At 45.2% G+C, this 20,289-nt stretch overlaps 1 protein-coding gene across 2 annotated transcripts in view; it reads right to left on the reverse strand.

Moving 5' to 3' along the window:
* Positions 1-17,658: 17,658 nt before the first annotated feature.
* LOC101677520 (peroxisomal trans-2-enoyl-CoA reductase) overlaps positions 17,659-20,289 on the reverse strand; it is a 34,234-nt gene continuing 31,603 nt past the window's right edge. For both annotated transcript variants that reach the window (XM_045078724.1, XM_045078725.1), the window contains exon 8: positions 17,659-18,529. In XM_045078724.1, coding sequence (XP_044934659.1) covers positions 18,444-18,529 — 86 coding nt within the window. In that variant the 3' untranslated portion in view covers positions 17,659-18,443. The remainder of the gene's footprint in view (positions 18,530-20,289) is intronic.

A 20,289-nucleotide genomic window follows, 5' to 3' on the forward strand; every position in this document is an offset into this window, starting at 1 on the left:
GCGAGGCCGGGACGCCTGCAGGGCCCGGGGTCTGCGTGGCCGCGCGCTTTCCTCCACTTGGGTTTTGTTTGGGGCGCCTGTTTGGTTGGGGCTTCCCCCCTCCCTTTCTTTTAATTCCCCGGGGGCCAGTTGGGACGCATGCGTCCCCGAGACGCTCCGCTGCTGCCCTCTCAGGAGGAAGCGGGGACTCCAGGCAGCCGGCACCTCCGACGGGCGCCCGGGGCTGGGGGAGGGACGGGGCTTGCCCGGGAGTGACGGGGCACGAGGCTGGGCGGACTCCATTCAGACGTTTTATTGGCTTCGCTCCCCAAGGAAATAAAAGGTCCTCCTTCCTACTCAGTGTCTTCAAAGCAGAGTGGAGGGCACGTTTTTTACCAGGTCAGCCCCACACGGAGTAAAAGCTAGCAGAAGAGCGTGGATTGACACGTTAGCGAAGCGGTTTGTTTGGTTTTGTTTCGTTTTGTATTTAAGTAATCCCACACCCAGCATCAGGCCCCAACTCGAACCCAGATCAGGAGCCCCAAGATCCCCGCAGTGAGCCAGCCAGACGCCCCCAGAAGCGGGTTTTTTTAAAGTACTGCATTTCCCATAATTTTCCAGTTGTTTTCAAGCTCACCAGCCCCTAAAACACAGAACAGGCAACCCCTATCATTAGTTTCTTGCAATTTTCCAGAGCTCTTTATGTGCTTATTTATAAACGTATGTATGCTTGTAAGAACTTGTAAGTATGTGTACTTCCGTCCCGCTCCTTTTTTTTTTTTTGAAACCCAAATGGTAGCATACATCCCACATTTGCGCCCTGGCTTGTTCTACTCATTAGATCATGGAGACCTACAGCAATACGGGTCTATCTTCCTCTGTCATTTTAAAGGTTATTGTACGGTCATACCGATTCCCATGTTATTCAAGCAGACCCCTACCTACTGACATTTCAGTTCATTCTGGCCTTTTCTCATTAAAATAATGCACCAGTGACCATCCTTGAACTACACATTTGGACATGTGTATCTATTGAGTAAATACTTGGCAGCTCAATGCTGGGTCTTGGTAAGGACTTTTTAAAAATTTTAATAGAGATCTTGCCAGATTGCTTTCCAAGGAGGCAATTCCAATTTGCACTCTGACGGGTAACGTGCGAAAGTATCTATTTCCCTACACTCCTGCCAATCAAGTCACCATCTAATTTGTCATCTTTGCCAATCTAATTTATTCAACAAATACGTAATCAGCGTCTGTTGTGTGCCAGACTTGTACGAGGCGCTGGGCAAACTGCAGGGAACAAAAGAAAACAAAAATCCCTGTTCTCTGGAGCAAGCATTCTAGGAGGAGAGTTAGGCAAAACAAGTGTGTTCTTTAATGTGTTAGAAGGTAATGCGTGGGGGCTCCTAGAGGGCTCAGTCGTTAAGGATCTGCCTTAGGCTCAGGTCATGATCCCAGGTTCCTGGGATCAAACCCCACACAGGGCTCCCTGCTCAGCGGGAAGCCTGCTTCTCCCTCTCCCACTCCCCCTGCTTGTGTTCCCTCTCTCTCACTGTGTCTCTGTCAATTAAATAAATAAAATCATACAAAAAAAAAAAAAAAAAGGTAATGCATGCTATGGGGATAAATAAGGCAGGGAAGGAGACAAGAAATGCCAGGAGGGGGATGTGTGTGTGTGTGTGTGTGTGTGTACACGTGCAGGGGAGAAGGATGCTGCCTGCAGTTTTAAATGGGGTGGTCTCAGAAAGCCTCCTAATATGGTGACATTTAAGCCAAGACTCGAAGGAGGTGAGCAAGCCAGCTATGATATCACAGGGAGGAGCATTTCAGGGAGGGTGGGGCTGGGCTAAATCCCAGAGGAGAGAGAATAGACTATAGGATGCAAGAGAAAGAGAATTCTAGAGGCCCTGGAGATGTGTAGGCTAGGAGGAAGAGTAATAGGTAATGATGGAATATGGGACTTTGTAGGATTTTGCTTCAGCTTAATCTCCGAGTTGGAGGTGTTTGGGTGGAGGGAGTGAAGCGGTCTACCTAGATGACAGTGCGATCCATTAGCTGCCACCTGGAGAAGAAACTGGGTGCCAAGGGCTGTTCAGGGAGATGCACGTGGAAGCCATTCCAGTGATCCAGGTGACAGACCAGGGAGGTCTCAGTAGAGGTGGTATGGACTCTAGATGGAATTTGAAGTTAGAGCCAATGAAATTTGCTAAAGGATTGGAAATAGAGTGTGAAAAAAGAAAGGAGTGACTCTAAGGTTTCCAGTTGACAAGCTGCAAAAGTTGACTCGCTGTTGATTGAGATAGAGAAGAACCTGGTGGGGAACGGGTTTGCAGGAGTGAGGAGGAAGAGCTAGAATTTACTTTCAGAAGCGTCAATTCTCATGGGCAGTGTGTTAATTTTTTTAATGTGTTGCTACCCCTAAGTGTGTCCTCTCCTGGCTACATTATGAAGCTGAAGGAACTTATCAAATGCATGTTCATTGACAGGCTGGCTACAGAAGGATAAAAAGTAACAGGAGGTTTCCTTTGACCTTGACTAAGGTTTTGATGTAAAGTCCACATTACAGAGTAGCTGTTGTTGCCAGGCAGCATGGGGCTGTGTTATCAAGCCCAACACCATGCCATTTATCACCTGCGACTATGACAGCAGGGAGGCTGAATGCTGTTCTTGACGGCAAACTTCCGACTGGCTGGAAAACCCCTTTGGGAGAATGCGCACTAGGTTCTAAAATTGGATTTTGAATGTGAGTCAGTCCACTCAGGTTCAAATAGAAAGTGGGTAGAGAAGGCTGCCAAATGTGAACTCAGCCAGCAAGAAGATGCTGTCTAGGTTCTAGCAACTACTATTAACTACTGGAGTGGGATTTATTGAGTAAATAAATTAGAGAAGGCTTTCAGCTCTTGGAAAATACAGGTGCTCTGCCCCTTTTCTACATGTCACTTAATTCTTCTGAACCTCAATTTGCTAATCTTTGACATGGATATTGAATCTGGCCCTCCCTAACCAGACACTGTTGTGAGCTTCGAATAAGATAGTTCGACAACCATGAAGTTCCTTAGAAATGTCAAAGGTCAACACTATTGATCAAATCCAGTATAGGCCTTTTGGTTCAATGTCTTTTCCAATATTCCTTAGCTTGCCCATGATAGTATCTGTACCTCTGCTGTGTGGGGCATCTTTCATGTGGTCTGTTTCAGACAAGATATTTCTAGAAAGCCATGGAACCACATCTGCTTAACAAACATGATCAAGGAAGTCTTAACGGCCTGATTTACTAAGAATTGTATATACTGTTTACCTGCTCTAACAATTACTAATGTCTTTTTTTTTAATTAATTTTGAGATATAAAAGTTGTAAATGAAACGTTCCTCTAGATAAGTTGAAATATTACAGCTCAAGTTCCTTCTGGCCACGATCCACAATCTGTTCATCTTCTGCCCTCTCCGGGGTAACCTTGTCATCAGTACGGTACCAAACTTTTTCCAGACACATGACCACCTGGGTGAACCTGTGATGTAAATTTACATCACGTGTGTGTTGTTATTCTTGGCAGTGTTTCGTTTGAATATAAAAACTGCATGTTAATCTGCCAGCTTCTTCCACCTAGTAGTATGTCTTGGATATTTAACCTTATTAGCCCATATAATACTACCTCATTCATGTTTTAACTGGTGTGAGTATTCTATTAACCAATTTGCTAAGGATTATTTTATCTATGTTTTTGCAGTGCCCATCTTCCCAGATCTTAAATACTCTCCTGATTTCCCTGTTTCTTTTGGTAAATAGGATCTTGGGGAAGAACAATGTTACCAAACCCTCCAGGTACAGCGTCCAGGTGGCTGAGACCACGTTTTGGTGACCCTGTTTCCTGTTTCAGACCTCATTCACAGAAGGGCAACGAGCCTTCCTGTTTTTAGAGTGATGCTAGATTGTTCCTACCGCCTGAGTTGACCCAGCACCACCCACCACAGATGGCAACATCTGACATCACCAAGAGCCCCTGGGCACCTGATGTCGGGGGAGTAGGCAATCTCCTGGGGCACAGGGTGACTCACAGACCCATCAGCTGCTTGTTTTCAAGGCAGAACCGCTGGCCCATGTTGTCAGCCTTCTCCATGGCAGGAAGAACTCTGGTGCCTGCTTTAAAAACAAGTCTCCTTTAAGAATTTATTGATGATTCCTGTGAGTTACCGGTAGAGGCATCCACAGGGCAGGACAGATCAGAAAAATCACATTCTTAGGCTCCAACAGCACATCGTGATTGCATTCCACAGGAAAGTGAGGCTTGCAATGACATAGTTCAAGCTGATGTCACTCATAGAGTCATTCAGCAAATATTTATTGCACCAGGTCTTGGGGATGCAATGGTGAATTAGAATGTGGGCTCCATCCATGAAAACAAGGATTTTGTTTTGTTCTTGCAATATCCCAGCACCTTAAGCCATGCAGATCCAGCGTAGGGACTCTGGAAGGGAAGGACTCTAGAAGGGAATTCTGTATCATAGCATCAACGAGAGAGCAGCCACAGGGTAGGCACCTAACAAATGTGTTAAAGAAATGTGTGAAAATAGAAAAGGGGCTGTTGAGTGAGTCCAGAGTTTGCGCGAAGTTATCTTTAATTTCTGAAGAGCCCCTTTATGAGCCACCCATATCCAGTAGAGAGGTAAGGGACACTGTCTTCCTTATAGAAAACAACCATCCTCTGAGACAAGCCAGTAATCCAAGCAGACCTCAGCCTCATCACTGTGAGTGCCAAAGGTGGACCGAAGTGACCGAAAAGGGACAGCTAACATGCCTCCTGTCTCTGAAGAAGTCGCATCAGGGACTGAAATGACTGGCTGTCACCAAGATAAAAGTGAGCCAAGGGTCCCTGTTGGGTCTCTTGTTTCTGTCCCTGCAATATGTCTCACGTCTCCTGTTTGTCTTTTTCTAATATTTTATTTATTCATTTGACAGAGAGAGACCACGAGTAGGTAGAGCAACAGACAGAGAGAGGGGTGGAAGCAGGATCCCTGCTGAGCAGAGAGCCGATGTGGGACTCAATCCCAGGACCCTGAGATCATGACCTGAACCGAAGGCAGAGGCTTAACCCACTGAGCCATCCAGGCGCCCCACGTCTGCTGTTTTTCTTTGAGGAAGACCCCACTCCGATCCCATGGGTTGGGTCTGATGATCAATGTACTCCCCGCCTCCAACCCTCAGACCTTAACCTCCAATGAGGGATGGGTGTGCGTCCAAGATGGGCCGATTAGACACGCTTCCTGAAATTCACATCTTAAGGACAATGAGCCAACGACAGAATATGGCTGGAGTGGAGACATGAATTATTTTCAAAACAGCATCCTGAAGAAGTCCAACAGCAATTGCTGTTTAGATATCTGGACCTTGCCTGTTCCCCGATCTTCCAAAATCCCATTGTTCCTGTTGAGTTTGCCCATCATTCTGAGGCTTATTCTATCACTTGTCAAGTCAATATTCTTTTTCCTTTTTTTTGCTTCAAGTCAACAAGGGTCAGAATCTGTTGCTTTCACAGCTAAATCTATACAGTCCTACTGACGAGGGTTAAGAAACAAAAAAGGAGTGATTGTACGCAGAGAGAGAATCATGAAAGACCAGCTCTTTTTTAGACCATACACGACAGGCCAAAGTTTGATGAAGTCAGGTGAGATTTTTGTCTGTTTCTTTGCTTGATTTCTCCTCCCCAAAGAGAAACAGATAAAGATCTGCCACCCAAGAATCCTTCATTGTATCACTCTGTGGTTCTCCATAAAGCAAATGACTTTCCATATTGTCATACTATTTTTATTTGGTAGAGTCTGCTGATCAATTTCACTTGCTTCCCTGCCCCCACAATGCAGACTCAGAGAAAACCTTACTGATCAGTCTTCGCTCCTTCTTCAGTGTCAAGCAACGAACATCTTGGCTCTCTCCTCAAAATTTAGTACAGACTCTTGCAAACAACTTCGTATGTAGGACCCAGTGCAACCCGCACTCTGTAATGGCAGCCTCTGATGCTCTAGTTCTCGCGTGCTTGTGTGTGTGCAAGGAGTTCTGCCGTCTGGAACGGATAGAAAGGACTCCTCAAAAAAAGAGCCTGTCTGTGGGTCTGTCAAGGTCAATGCCCTGCAACTCAGACTACAGGGGCTTTCTGCAGGAGGGATTTAAGAATACCACCCCACCCCCTAAAAATTCAGAAAGGTAATTGATGAGTTCAGTGACGTCTACTCCCAGACCAAAAAGGAAGAGAGAAATTATTGCACTGGATATAGGTTTCTAGTTTCCAGGTGATCCTAAACACCTGCATTAGAATCCCTGGGGAGGCTTATGGAAACACCAGATTCCCAGGCCCTACCAGAGACCTTTGGAATCATAAGCTCTGGGCTGGGGCCCCGGACTCTGCTATTTTACCAGGCTCCCCAGCAGGGATGGTCCTCGGTGGAGGCTGAGGAGGTATTTATGGCCCAGCAGTTAAGGGGACACTCTCTGTTGGGGCAGACCCTGCACTTGTACAAACAGCCCCAAGAGTGAGCCGCCCCTTACTTTCCGGACCCTAGTCCCAACCCCACTTCTCAGGCTTGGGAATTCTGAGGCACTCGGTTACGGACTGAACTGTGTCCCCTCCAAAATTCACATGTTGAAGTCCTAATCCCTCATACCCCAGAACCTGACCCTATTTAAACACGGAACCTTTAAAGGGATCACTGAGGTCAATGAGGTCATCAATCCGACGTGACGGGTCTCCTTATAAGAAGAGGAGATTGGGATGCAGGGACGGAGGGAAGACCAGGCGAAGACACAGACAGAAGGCCGCCATCCACAAGCCAAGGCGAGGCCTCGGGATGAAATCAGCCCTGCTGGCACCTGGGCCTCACAGCTTCCAGAACCGTGAGAAAGTACACCTCTGCTGCTTCACCCACCGAGTGCGTGGCGACTGTGAGGGCCGCTCTGGCAAACTGACCCACGGAGGACACCAGAGAACCACCCGCAGGTTCCCAGCAGGGGCTCCGGCGTCACAGCGCGCCCGTGTGGCTGCGGTCAGGATGAGGTGAAATACTACCCCGCGGGCTTACGGAAAACAGGAAGTGCTCCCTGAACTTCAGCTACAGTTACTGCTGTTAAAAAATATACATACCTTTGGGTGCCTGAGTGGTTCAGTGGGTTCAGCATCTGCCTTCCCCTCAGGTCATGATCCTGGGGTCCTAGGGGTCCTGGGATCAAGTCTGGCAACGGGCTTCCTCCTCAGCCGGGAAGTCGCTCCTCCCCCTTCCCTTGAGCCTCTCTCCTGCTCATGCGCACTCGCATTATGCATATATAATCACCTAGATGGCCCAGTCCGTTAAGCATCTGCCTTTGGTCATGATCCCGGGGTCCTGGGATGGAGTCCCACGTCAGGCTCCCTGCTCAGCGGGGCATCCACTTCTCCCTCTCCCTCTGCTGCTCCCCCTGCTGGTGTTCTTTTGCTCGCTCACAAGTGCGCGCGCTCTCTCTTTCCTTCTCGCAAATAAATAAATAAAATCTTTAAAAATAAATAAAAATAAATACATATGTATTTTTTAAATACATAATTTAATCAGATTCGACTCCTTCCCCTTACACAGCCAACTGTGACCACCTAAAATTATTCAATTTAACAAATACTCATTGAATGTCTACTTTATAAGCATGGCACTGTGCTAAACCTCTTGCGGAATACAAAGATGAAAAATAAGCAGCACTCGTCCCCAGAACATTACTCAGAACACATCTACCCACAACAAAAATTGCAGAATTATGATGCTGAAATCCTCTCTATTCCCCTGTGCCCCAAGGTGCTCAAACTTTTGGTTGCTCACATTTTTCACATAGAACTATCGTAACCAGACTTATCGAGCTAACTGTACTTTTCCCACAATATTCCCATTCTAATTTAATCCTCTAACTCTACTGGGACACACTGTTTAGACATCCAGGCTCAATCCTCACCTCTTCAGGGACGAAACGGTTTTGCTCCTCCGGAAGACCCACCCCTATTATGCCAACTGCTCTACAGCCTGCTAAGTCTCCCCAGTATAGCCAACTAAAATTAAACATCAGCCTGGATCCATTGGTTATACCACACTTGCTCCTGATTTGATTAAACTCTACTCAACAAACACGTATTAAGCACTTGCTACATGCAAGGTGACACGAAGATACTAAACAGGAGAAAACATTCATCCTAACTCCTATACTGGAGAATACATGAGCACCGTCGTTGACTGAGAAAGGCCCTCAAAAGTTTGCTCCAACTTTAAGCCCAGATTCCACCAATCTGAGTGTTCATAAAGAACCAAATTTATGACAATGGGTTTTTAGTTTTCCATTCAATTATATTACTTCTTTCTCCATAACACTCACAGAGATACAGAAACAGACCAGAATCCCACAATTTTTCCTTGTAAGTTGTACCCAAGCGGGAAGTACCAGGTAAACCTCCCCATGAAGATTTCATGTCTCCCCTCCTCTAGTGCTCCATGCTACCACCTAGTGCCTATCCCTCCTAAGGAATCCTAGTTTCTTGGGAGATGGACTAAGGATCTGAAATGGGTTCCAAAGTTTGCTTTCTCTACACCACGTATTCAGACTTAGATCTCAAAGGACCATCTCAATATTCAAATGCGAGGCTTCAACGGTCTCTAACCAAACTCTAAACCTGCTAGGGCACTGCTGAACGTGCCAGGGACAATATGTCCCCTTTTCTTATCAGCATGTGCCACACGTGATTGATTTTTTTTTGGATGTTTGTTTCATTCGATCGGATTATTGCTACTCGATTTATTAGATTGATTTACTATCTTATATAGAGGAAGTAATTGAAATCAGTGACTGAAACTGAAACGTCTTTGTTTTCCAATTTTATTATTTATTTTGCTTTTTATCTACTTGGAATAAAAAGTACTTCCATAAGGTGGTGGGGATATGGACATGGGGGAGGGTATGTGTTATGATGAATACTGTGAAATGTGTAAACCTGGCGAGTCACAGACCTGTACCCCTGGAGATAAAAACACATTATATGTTTATTTAAAATTTTAAAAATTAAAATTAAAAAAAGTACTTCCAAATCAATCGTGGAAACAACTTGACATAAATCAAAGGGTGGGAGCAAAATTCCCCAGAAAAAGAATAGTCCTTGGTGAAATGTGTCGATGGGCCACTTTCGCTGTGTAAAAATTCCCTCTGCTGAATGGCCTAGAACTATGTTGTTCTGCATACTAATGGGGGGGGGGGAGCAGGAGTTGGTGTGGGGACCAAGGACTGGAGAGAAACCAGAAGGAAGAAGAAGCAGGAAGGAGGGAGGAAAGTACCAGAAGGGCACCTGCCGTGAGCTGTGTGTGAAGGAAGGTGGCAGTGAATCCTTCCAGAATAGGACAGCACCGCAGGCCAGGACTCAGACAGGATAGAGTGAGACTCTTAAACTGATGGATGCTTACTTTCTACTTGACCAAAGCTGAGGTCCCTTTGAATACGTTATGAGTGCCCTTCTCAAAGGCTTTGTGAAGTTGGCCAGCTTAGGCCTGTAAGCGCCACTCCCCCTCCCCTTGCTGAGCCCCACAAGGGTCTTTTCTCCATTAGCTCTGTCTGGGTGTTTTCAGTACAGAGAGGCCTTTGTCCCCTAGGTAGGGATTTGACACGGAGCCACCGTCCTTGTCCCTCACGTCTTCCCTATGTGCCCCATAAGAAGGCGAGGTCTCCTGTTTTTTGTCCATAGGCATAGAATTCTGTTCCCCAGGGGAGGCAATCCCATCTATATTAAATTTATTAAAAATAGAAGCTACAGGGGGGTGAACTTCCAAAACATTACGGTAAGTGAAAAACAGCTGGACAGGAAAGGTCACCTACCCTATGATTCATTTACGTGACATCTCCAAAATAGGTCAATCCAAAAAGACAGCTCATCTGGGTGCCAGGGCTGGGAGGAGAGGAAATGGGGGGCAACCGATTGTTGGATATGGAACTTCCTTTTGGGAATGGTTTTGAACTGGACAGAGGTGGTGGATGCACAACACTGGGAATGTACTCAATGCCACTGAATTATCTAAAAACTGTTCATCTTATGGTATGCCAAATTTGCCCGAATTTTTAAAAATGGGTTAGGGGCTCCTGGGTGGCACAGTGGGTTAAAGCCTCTGCCTTTATCTCAGGTCATGATCCCAGGGTCTTGGGATCGAGCCCCGAGTTGGTGTCTCTGCTCAGGAGGGAGCCTGCTTCCTCCTCTCTCTCTGCCTGCCTCTGCCTACTTGTGATCTCTGTCTGTCAAATAAATAAATAAATTTTTTTTAAAAAATGGGTTAAAAAGACCTCTTCCTGGGGTGCCTGCGTGTCTCAGTGGGTTAAACCTCTGCCTTTAGCTCAGGTCATGATCTCAGGGTCCTGGAATGGAGCCCTGCATCGGGCTCTCTGCGTAGCAGAGAGCCTGCTTCTCTCTCTCTCTCTCTCTGCCTGCCTCTCTACCTACGGATGATCTATCGAATAAATACTATAAAATATTTTTTAAAAGAAAATAAAATAGGACGCCTGGGTGGCTCAGTGGGTTAAGCCGCTGCCTTCGGCTCAGGTCATGGTCTCAGGGTCCTGGGATCGAGTCCCACATCGGGCTCTCTGCTCAGCGGGGGGCCTGCTTCCCTTCCTCTCTCTCTGCCTGCCTCTCTGCCTGCCTACTTGTGATTTCTCTCTGTCAAATAAATAAATAAAATCTTAAAAAAAAAAAAAAAAGAAAATAAAATAATAGGATGAAGGACCTTTGTGGTGATTTAAGAAGGATTGGGCTGCTGAGTTAGGGCAACAAAGGCAAATGATTTAGAATAGGCAGAAAATGTCATAAACACTCCCTACCTCCTGGAGGCTGGCATTTGGGTTTGCATGTCTAAAGACTCAAACTTGGGGCTCCTACATGGTTCAATCCATTAAGCTTCTGTCTTCAGCTCAGGTCATGATCCCAGGGTCCTGGGATTGAGCCCTGGTCAGGCTCACTGCTCATTGGACAGCCTGTTTCTCCCTCTCCCTCTGCCTGCCGCTCCTGCTTGTGCTCTGTCAAATAAATAAATAAAATATTTTTAAAAAGATAATAATAATAAATAAAGAAATAAAAATAAAAACTCGATCTTATTATTGCTGTCTCCAAAGTTCTCAGAACTCAGGGATACTGGTTCACGCTCATAAACCCCCTGGGAATTAAAGCATGTGGTCTAGGCTGACACAAAAGTCTCACAGTGGCTTGACATTCTGAGGTGCCAGAGCAGCCCATTATTTCCGCTTAGCCAAAACTGCACAGAAAATCAGATATCTTAGATTCTTTTTTGCACATGGACTTGGAGGGAAGGGAGTTGGTTTAACGGATTCAGTTCTGAAAGTCTGATGCACCCTTTTCCACAGCCGGTGTGTACACACTGAACCAAGCAAATGTTTGTAACCTGTGAGTGGGGTGTGTGTCTTATGACCAGTTTCTACACTGGATGATGGATCACTCTCCCACTTTGGAGGGCTGCATGTTTTCTGCTCACATTTGTATTTTAAACCAAATTAAAATGAATTATTGCTGTGAAATGACAGGGAATTTTGGAATTTCCTCTAAGATACTTAGCAATCAAGTAGGGGAGATAAACAAGTTTGGAAAAACATACATCATAATTAAATCTGGGGGGGGGGGCTGGGTCGCTCAGTGGGTTAAGCCGTTGCCTTCGGCTCAGGTCATGATCTCAGGGTCCTGGGATCGAGTCCCGCATCGGGCTCTCTACTCAGCAGGGAGCCTGCTTCCTCCTCTCTCTCTCTCTGCCTGCCTCTCTGCCTACTTGTCATCTCTCTCTGTCAAATATATAAATAAAATATTTTTTAAAAAATTAAATCTGGGTAATGGGTATTATGATACTTTTCTCTCTAGTGAATGTTTGAATGGTTCCATTAACAAAAATGTTTGTGTTATCTCTCGATGCCTTGGTGAGAGTCTGTCTCTCTCAGGATATCACATTGGTCACCGGCTCTACAGTTAGACTCTTTCAGCTCAAATCCCACTTCTGCATTCAGTAGGTGAGATCTGGAGCAAGGCATTGGGCCTGTTTGTGCAGGTTTCCCCAACTACAAATGCTGCTAGTGATGAAACCTACCGCATGTGGTCTTTGTAAGGGTAAGATGAGATCATGCATGGAAAGTGTTTGGCACTATCTGGCATGTCGTAATCACTCAATAAATGATAGTTCTCATTACCTACGGCGTATTGGTTCTATAGCTCTGTGGGCAGTATGTTTCTGCTCTCCAATTTGAACTCCCAAGCCAGCACAAAGCCCATTTCCATCCACACATGCTTTGCTTGCTCAACAAAGTATTCTCTTCTGTGTATTACTGAACTCCTCTCCATTTTATTCCTCCAAGTAAAATAGTAAGAACTAATGAGGATCCAATGAAGGCATCCATCCTCCACAATTCCCCAATGTCCATCCCAACAACAAGGAAGAGAAGGGTTGCTCCTTCTCCCTCCCCACCACGGTCAGTCCCACCAACCCCCAATCCAGACTCAATGCCTCACTTGGAAATCTTCCCAGGGGAAAGAAATAGACTAATCTTCTGTTTTCAGCTCATCTGAAAACAAGAAGCTAAAGAAATTTAACAAAATCAGCTTTGGTACATACAGCCTTTACTTTAGAGGCTAAAATTAAAGGGTAAGACATTCTGACAATTACTCCGAATCACCTAATCACCTATAGAAATGACCTTATTATTTTTTTTAAAGAAATCTTTATTACCTGAGTTTATGGTAATTATTAGCATCTGAAAAAAGGTAATTCTGTTGGGTTATACTTAAACTACAAATTGTAACTATATTTGTGACTCAGTCTATACAGATGAAAACAAGCTTCATGGTCCAAATGGTCAAGAAAACCAAGGAATATTGGTTTTGCTTTGACTATTTGAGTTTTTCCAAATTTACCAATTGGATATAATTTCCCCACTCAAGTGTATGAACTCAAGTATATCAATGTCACTGGAATAACTGGACCATTGTCCCTTTCCTGCTACTCTACATCTTTACCTAACTGGCTTGTGCTGGGCCTGACTAACTGGTAATGCTAACCAACCAGGATGGGAGGCTGGCCAGAATTTCGTGTTGTGCCCAGTGCCTGCAGGACAGAATTCAGGTTAAGAGGCAATAATTTTATACCACCAAATACATATGCTCCTTGGAGCCTGGTCTTTTCCTCTCTCTGCCACACCCATCCAAGAACCATTGGATGTAACTGCAAACTCTCTTCTGTTTCTCCCCAGTAACTAACTTTATAACCAGCTAATCCTTCCCCTTGTTACCCACTATCCAAGTAATGAATGAGACCATTTTTATTTTGCAATTTTTTTATTTGAGGAATTTCCAAACTTACCCAAATGTAGAGAAAAGAATAGAATTAACCAATATATAATTATCTGTCAGTGGCCTAAACAATTACTATCATGCTTCCAATCTCCTTCCACTTCCTCCCATCCCCTACCCCACTTTTCTTTAAACTGGAGTATTTAAAACCAAATCCCAAATACCGTTTCTTTCCTAATAGGGAAGGACATTAAAAAAAAAAAAAAAAGTAACTGCCCTGTTATTATCACATCGAATGACAAGTATTTCTTGCATAACATCTGCTAATATCCAGTTGATATTCTAACCTCCCAATTGTCTCAAAGCCGTGACAAGAGTCAGTGGTAGAAGCTGGGATTGGAAACCAGGCAGTTGGACGCCAGCAGAGACTAAGAGCCCTAACTCATGGAAGGAGAGAGCCCACGGAGCGCTCTGCAGGAACCGGCAGGAAAGGGCAGAATAAACGGGGGGGAGAGGATGTAAGGGTGCCTGTGAGCAGACAGGTTGTTGTTAACGTCTGCAAAGTGGCGTCAATCAGGAGAGAACAGACAAGCTCCAGAAGACCAAGTTTGGAGGCTGCAGATGGTAAAGAGGGATAGGCGGGCTCGCTCGATGAGAGGAGTAAGAACAACCCCCGCGATGCAGCCCCGATGCGGACTGCGTTAGGACTTGCGGTCCGCAGGATCTGACTCCCACCGGGGCAGAGGACAGACATGCCTCTGGTCCACGCCCAGCTGAGAAAACTGGGCGGCTGCGCGGCTTGGGGCAGGGCAGACACGAACCGACAGGGGGCGCTAGTTACCAAGCAAATCAGAGCATTGCCCGCGGGATTCCAAACATCCCTTTGGATAAGCAGAAATTTCGATATTCCTTGGGATAATTGTCATAAAACAAGCGCTGGATGATCACCCGCTTTTACTCGAATACACTTTTCTGGATTATGGTTTCAAATCTTCCTGCCAGTTGTTCAAATTTCAACACTTCAGGGAAGTGGATGTGATTTGAAGTTTGGTTCAATAAGCAAACGGCCAAGGAAGAATTCTTGAGAGGTTTTTGGTCCAAAAAAGGTGATTTTATTATAGTAGGGGGACAGGCTCCGTAGGCCGATGAGCTGCACCGGAGTGTGGGGGTGACTGACTATATATTTTACGTTTGTGGAGGGAGGGGAGGTAGAGATAACAGGTTTCTAAGGAATTTCTGTATGCGCAAAGCAGGGTCTTACAGGAATGTGAAGATCTAGGTATCATCAAGATAACGTTGCTTCTAGTCTTTAACGAATATCCCTGGACTGCAAGCTCTAAGTTTCATTTAAAAAACATCTTTCTTGCCTTTGTCCTCCTCATCAAAGTGAAACCCTTGTAAAGGAGGAGTGCAGAAGAAATACTAGAAGACATTAGAGCTCAAGTGGAAACTTTGCAGGCAAGTCTTGGCTTCCCAAGAAGGCCCTGTCCAGAGAGGCTCCTGTTCCACAATTAACCACAAGGTGACACTTTTTTGAGCCAAGCTTTTGGGTAGTGTCGAAAATAAAAGGGGCTGGTGGTCACGGGATATAGGCATGTGGCAGCTTCAAAATGCAACCCTTTGGCCGTGGGCAACAGTTAATTGCCATCTCGGCCCTAGTAGATTAGTAGTTCCTCTTTATATCTGCTTTTCCCTTACTGGTTTTTTCAGTAAGCACTGTGCCTAATGTGAGGCTGGAACCCACCACTCTGAGATCGAGTTTTGTGCTCTACCAACTGAGCCAGGCAGGTGCCCTTATTCCATTATTCTTACAGTTCTCCTTACTTCCTATTAGCCAATCTCTCATCGCTCCCATCCCCTGTGGTAGCTCATAGTGCGAGATACTGAATCCAGGTGAGAGTTTACCATTCCTGCTAGCAGGGACTCAGACACCAGTCATCTGGGGCTTATACACAGACTGATCCACAGGCACGGAATCCCAAGCATCAGCATGCAATCAGGTAACCCACTTCCCAAGGAAAATGTGTGCGACTGGGTCCCTGACCTTGAAACCATCAGTCATTGCACACACAGTGCTTCTAGAAGGAGCCAGCTCCACAGAGGACTAGAACAAGCAATGCACAGCCTAAGTGCCAGCATCCTTCTGAAAGGTTGGAGTACCATCTGTCAGGATGCCTTTCCCCAAAGGCTTCGGGAACATTTCTGGGAACCAGTGAGTGGAAGAGAGAGTGGTCCTACTTACCAACACTTCCAAAGCTCCACCATGGGACCTGGTACTTCCCATCCATTTCTGAATCTTGCAGCATTGGAAGTCCTGGTTCCAAAGGAAGGCATTCTTGCCAACTATGAACTATGGCCGAGTTCAGGGACCATTGGCCTGCCTGTGTGCAGGCACGAGCTGATGAAAAAAGGAGTATCCCTGGCCAGCAGGAGGAGCAGAGCTACTCCTAGACAGTGAGGACAAGAGTGACCATGTGGAACCCAGGTCATCTACCAAGTGTCTCCGGGTACCCCCAGGCCCCACCGTGGTGTGAATGTGCACATGCAGCAAACCTTCCCTCTGCCTCCTGCTCACTCCTGTCTTTGTCCCTCTTTCACGGGTGTCACACTTGCTCCACGGTCTGAAGGTCACTGCAGTCTTCCGGGGCTCCCCGCCTCTGCAACCATATCCCCCAAGTCTCACGCACATCTCATTCTGTCTTGGCACCTGCTTCCCAGAGGACCTGAACTAACATAAGCCATGAACAAAAGGAGAGGCATGTGGGTGGGGGAGAATGTCCACTCTTTTAACTCAATTAACAGAGTTGTTTTCTCCTCTTGATATCTTTTTCTTCCTGGTATATGCCTTTAGCACCATGACCTTACGTTTTATGGCACTTAGAGCACTTAGGGAGGCTTAAATTTCTATGTGGCTTGATTAATGTTTCTCTCTCTCTCTTACTCTTGTAACCTCTGTTGGGGGGCAAGGTCAGTGTGGCTTTGGTTGTTGTTGTTTTGTTTTTTTTTTTCAAAATTGTACACCCAATACTTTTTTTTTCTTTTTAAGATGTTATTTATTTGACAGAGATCACAAGTAAGCAGAGCGACAGGCAGAGAGAGGGGGAAACAGGCTCCCTGCTGAGCAGAGCGCTCAATGTGGGGCTCAATCCCAGGACCCTGAGATCACGACGGGAGCCAAAGGCAGAGGCTTTAACCCACTGAGCCACGCAGGTGCCCCTGCACATCCAATTCTTAACATGATGCTGAGCACACAGGGGCTTAATATTATTGAATGATTAAACTTATTCAGGAATATTCAGTCTATAACCAAATTTCCTAAGTGTAGTAGCAAGAGAACATTATTGAGAGGACACTATCATGAAATGTACAGAAGTCCTGGGGAGTAGACTTATGATCCTAGAACATAGATAATGGTCAGCTGTCCAATCATTAAGCTAACAAGAAGATCTAATGAGGAGTGGTAGTTACGTCTCATGCTATGTGGGGTGGCCTCCATGCCTTACGTAGAAATAAACATGCGACAACATCATGGAGAATTGTGGGGCTGTTTTCGGTTATGGGCATGAGGAAATTTGAAAAGGAAGCCCTCCCTGCCTCTTTGTCTTCCACACCAACCAATGTTAGGGTTAACCTGTGGCTTGAATGCTTAGCAACTACGATATTGTCGCGTCCAGAAGGCCATTTTCAAGTGTTTTCTAGAAGGAAAAGATTTCTGATCTTTCACTCTGAATAGCACGAACACAAAATGTACAGTTGTGTGTGTCCTCTCAGGGGCAACTCTGCACTTGGGCTCACCCATTAGAGAGCATCTCTTTCATGCTGCCCCCCCCCTTCCAGGCATCTAGTTAGCCTCACCCTGGTCCTGGCCCCATGTGGGAGCCTCATAAAATGGCAGATTTGTGGGTCGCTTCCCGGGGCATGGAAAATTACATATAGCTGTCAGCAACTTAATGATGGTTTGACGAGATTTTTCAACTTCACTGTGGTGTGAAAGCGAAAAGACTTCAACAGGAATTGCAGACCATTCTGCACCCACACAACCGTTCTGGTTTTCACTTTCAGCACAGTATTCACTAAATTACATGAGATATTCAACACTTCAGTGTAACGTCGGCTTTGTGTGAGATGATCTTGACCAACTGTTGGCTAGCCTAAGTGTTCTGGGCATGTTGAAGGGAGACGAGGCTAAGTGACTGATTTTCAATAAGCTGGGTGCATTAAATGCATTTTTGGCTTAATGATATTATCAACTAACAATGGGGTTATCAGGACATGACCCCTTTTTAAGCCAAGGAAGATCTGTACTTTGCACTGAGAATAAAGAAAAGAAAATATCTACTTGACTTCAAGAGGGAATAAGTCAGTTAAAAGATGTTTAATTAATACAAAAAATGAATTCATAAAAGGCATTTCAGAAGTTGGGATCATTGCCCAAAAAAGTCAAGTGAAGGTAGGATACTGAACCCTAATTTGCATAACATTTCATTTAAAATTCTTGTTTTGCATACAAAAAGAGAAACATGAAGTAAAGGGAATACTTTAGATTGGAAATCAAGGCACAAATCAAATACTTCCAAGAAATGTTGCACATGACTTTACTTATTTCTGACTCAAGAGGCTTTATGCAAATCTAACTTCATGAACAAAACAAATCATCCATTGGTACTTATCATAAAGCTTTATGGCTCCAAAAGCATGATACCCACCATGAGACATGAATCACTGTCTATCTCTATACACTGTATATCTTCTATATACAGAGTTTTAAGAATCATCCAGAGGCCAGGTTTACTGCCCACCTTTTCAACCAAATATTAAAACCTTTTTTGGGAGATCATGATACCTCTATTATTAATTTGAAATGATTTCATTGTTCAATTAGCTTGCTTAGAAATGAAAGGCATCATCATAAAGTATGTTAAGCCCCATTCCTAAAACAGAAATCTTTAATCACAGGCTAAACAGTGTTGTTTGGGGCTTAAACATGTATTATTTCAAGAACAGTTTCTGCATAGGCATGACTGATAACATTAAAAGGCAGAAAGTGATAGTTCCCTTCATATTATCAGCTCCTGGAAAGTACCAAAGTGCATTCTTGAGATATTAAGGCATTTGGAGACAAAAGACACGTGTAGTTTCCTTAGCTTAGAGCTTGCTTTTACTCTTGAAATCCTCCTTCATCTGTTTGACGACAGAAAGGTCCCCTGGTCCGTCAGGCCAGTTGTCGTGGTCTGGTGAGTAAGCGGAAAAGCTCACGTCAAGGGTAAATCTATTAACCTCCTTCATCATCTTAGTTTCCAGAAGACTCCCTTCTTATTTTCCCTGGTTCAACCCTTTTCTTTTCTCAGCAAGAAAAAAGAAATCATTAGGACAACTGGCAAAGGTCCTGAGAAAATCCTGGTTTGGAATCCCAGCCCTGCCAGGTACCAGCATTTCCAAATTTGGAGAGGTTCCTCCTCCTGAGCCTGTTTTCCTGGGGTGGGGGCGGGGGGGGGCGGTGGTTGCTAACAACATCTGCTCTTCTAAAGTTGTGAAAATTAAATGTGACGGCCTATGCAGAGTGCTCGGCGCACCACAGCCGTTCCACACGTACTATTTCCTTAGGAACCAGGATGACTTTAAAGCCGTGTACTTAATTTGTACCGGGCACACACAGCTGCCTGTCCAGCATCCAGTCCCTCATCCCCTCTTTCCAAGAGGCTCCACCTGCACTGGGGAAATCCATGAGTTTCTGGGGAAGTGGCCCCACTTTGATCTCCAACTGAGCTAAGTCATGCCTCTGGCTACTGGTTGGGGAGAGCTAAACATGTCAGTTGGTCCAAAACAGAGCAGGTCTGAGAATTCTGCTAGAAATGCTATAAAACGTCATTCCCCTCCCTTCTCTCTGTCCAGCAGGCTGGGGAAAAAGAAGCATGGGGCTTTCAGAGGACAGGCAGCCGTTCTGCAACCAGGAGAGTCCGTCTTTTTTATTTTTTTCAATGTACTTATTTTCAGAAGCACTATTCATTATTTTTTCACCACACCCAGTGCTCCATGCAATCCGTGCCCTCTATAATACCTACCACCTAGTACCCCAACCTCCCACCCCCCCGCCACTTCAAACCCCTCAGATTGTTTTTCAGAGTGCATAGTCTCTTGTGATTCACCTCCCCTTCCAATTTACCCCAACTCCCTTCTCCTCTCTAACACCCCTTGTCCTCCATAATATTTGTTATGCTCCACAAGTAAGTGAAACCATATGATAATTGACTCTCTCTGCTTGACTTATTTCACTCAGCATAATCTCTTCCAGTCCCGTCCATGTTGCTACAAAAGTTGGGTATTCATCCTTTCTGATGGAGGCATAATACTCCATAGTGTATATAGACCACATCTTCCTTATCCATTCATCCGTTGAAGGGCATCTTGATTCTTTCCATAGTTTGGCGACCGTGGCCATTGCTGCTATAAACATTGGGGTACAGATGGCCCTTCTTTTCACGACATTTGTATCCCTGGGGTAAATAGGGTGCAATTGCAGGGTCATAGGGAAGCTCTATTTTTAATTTCTTGAGGAATCTCCACATTGTTCTCCAAAGAGGCTGCACCAACTTGCATTCCCACCAACAGTGTAAGAGGGTTCCCCTTTAGGAGAGTCCGTCTTAAGAGGAAGCCAACACAGAGGGAAAAGAAAAAAAAAAAACATTGCCCCCGAAGAGCTCAATGAGGGGATAATTTAAGTCTAGCAGACCGTTCAGTTACGGGCCAATAAATGCCTTTCCTGCTCAGGCCAGTTTGAGCTACAGCTAAAAACATGCTATCTGACACAAGGCTTTAAATGTGCATTATCTAATTTAACCCTTCCAACCATTTACGCAATAAATGCTCTAAGTGAGCCCGCTTTACAGAAAGGAAAATAGATGCCTACAGATATTAATTTTCCCAGGACTTGTCACTCCTGGGCTGGCAATCTTCAAGAAAACACGGGACGAAAGGCTCAGTATTCCCACTC

The sequence above is a fragment of the Mustela putorius genome, unplaced genomic scaffold, assembly GCF_011764305.1.
Source record: "Mustela putorius furo isolate JIRA1106 unplaced genomic scaffold, ASM1176430v1.1 tig00000275_pilon_pilon_pilon, whole genome shotgun sequence".
Taxonomy (NCBI): Eukaryota; Metazoa; Chordata; class Mammalia; order Carnivora; family Mustelidae; genus Mustela; species Mustela putorius.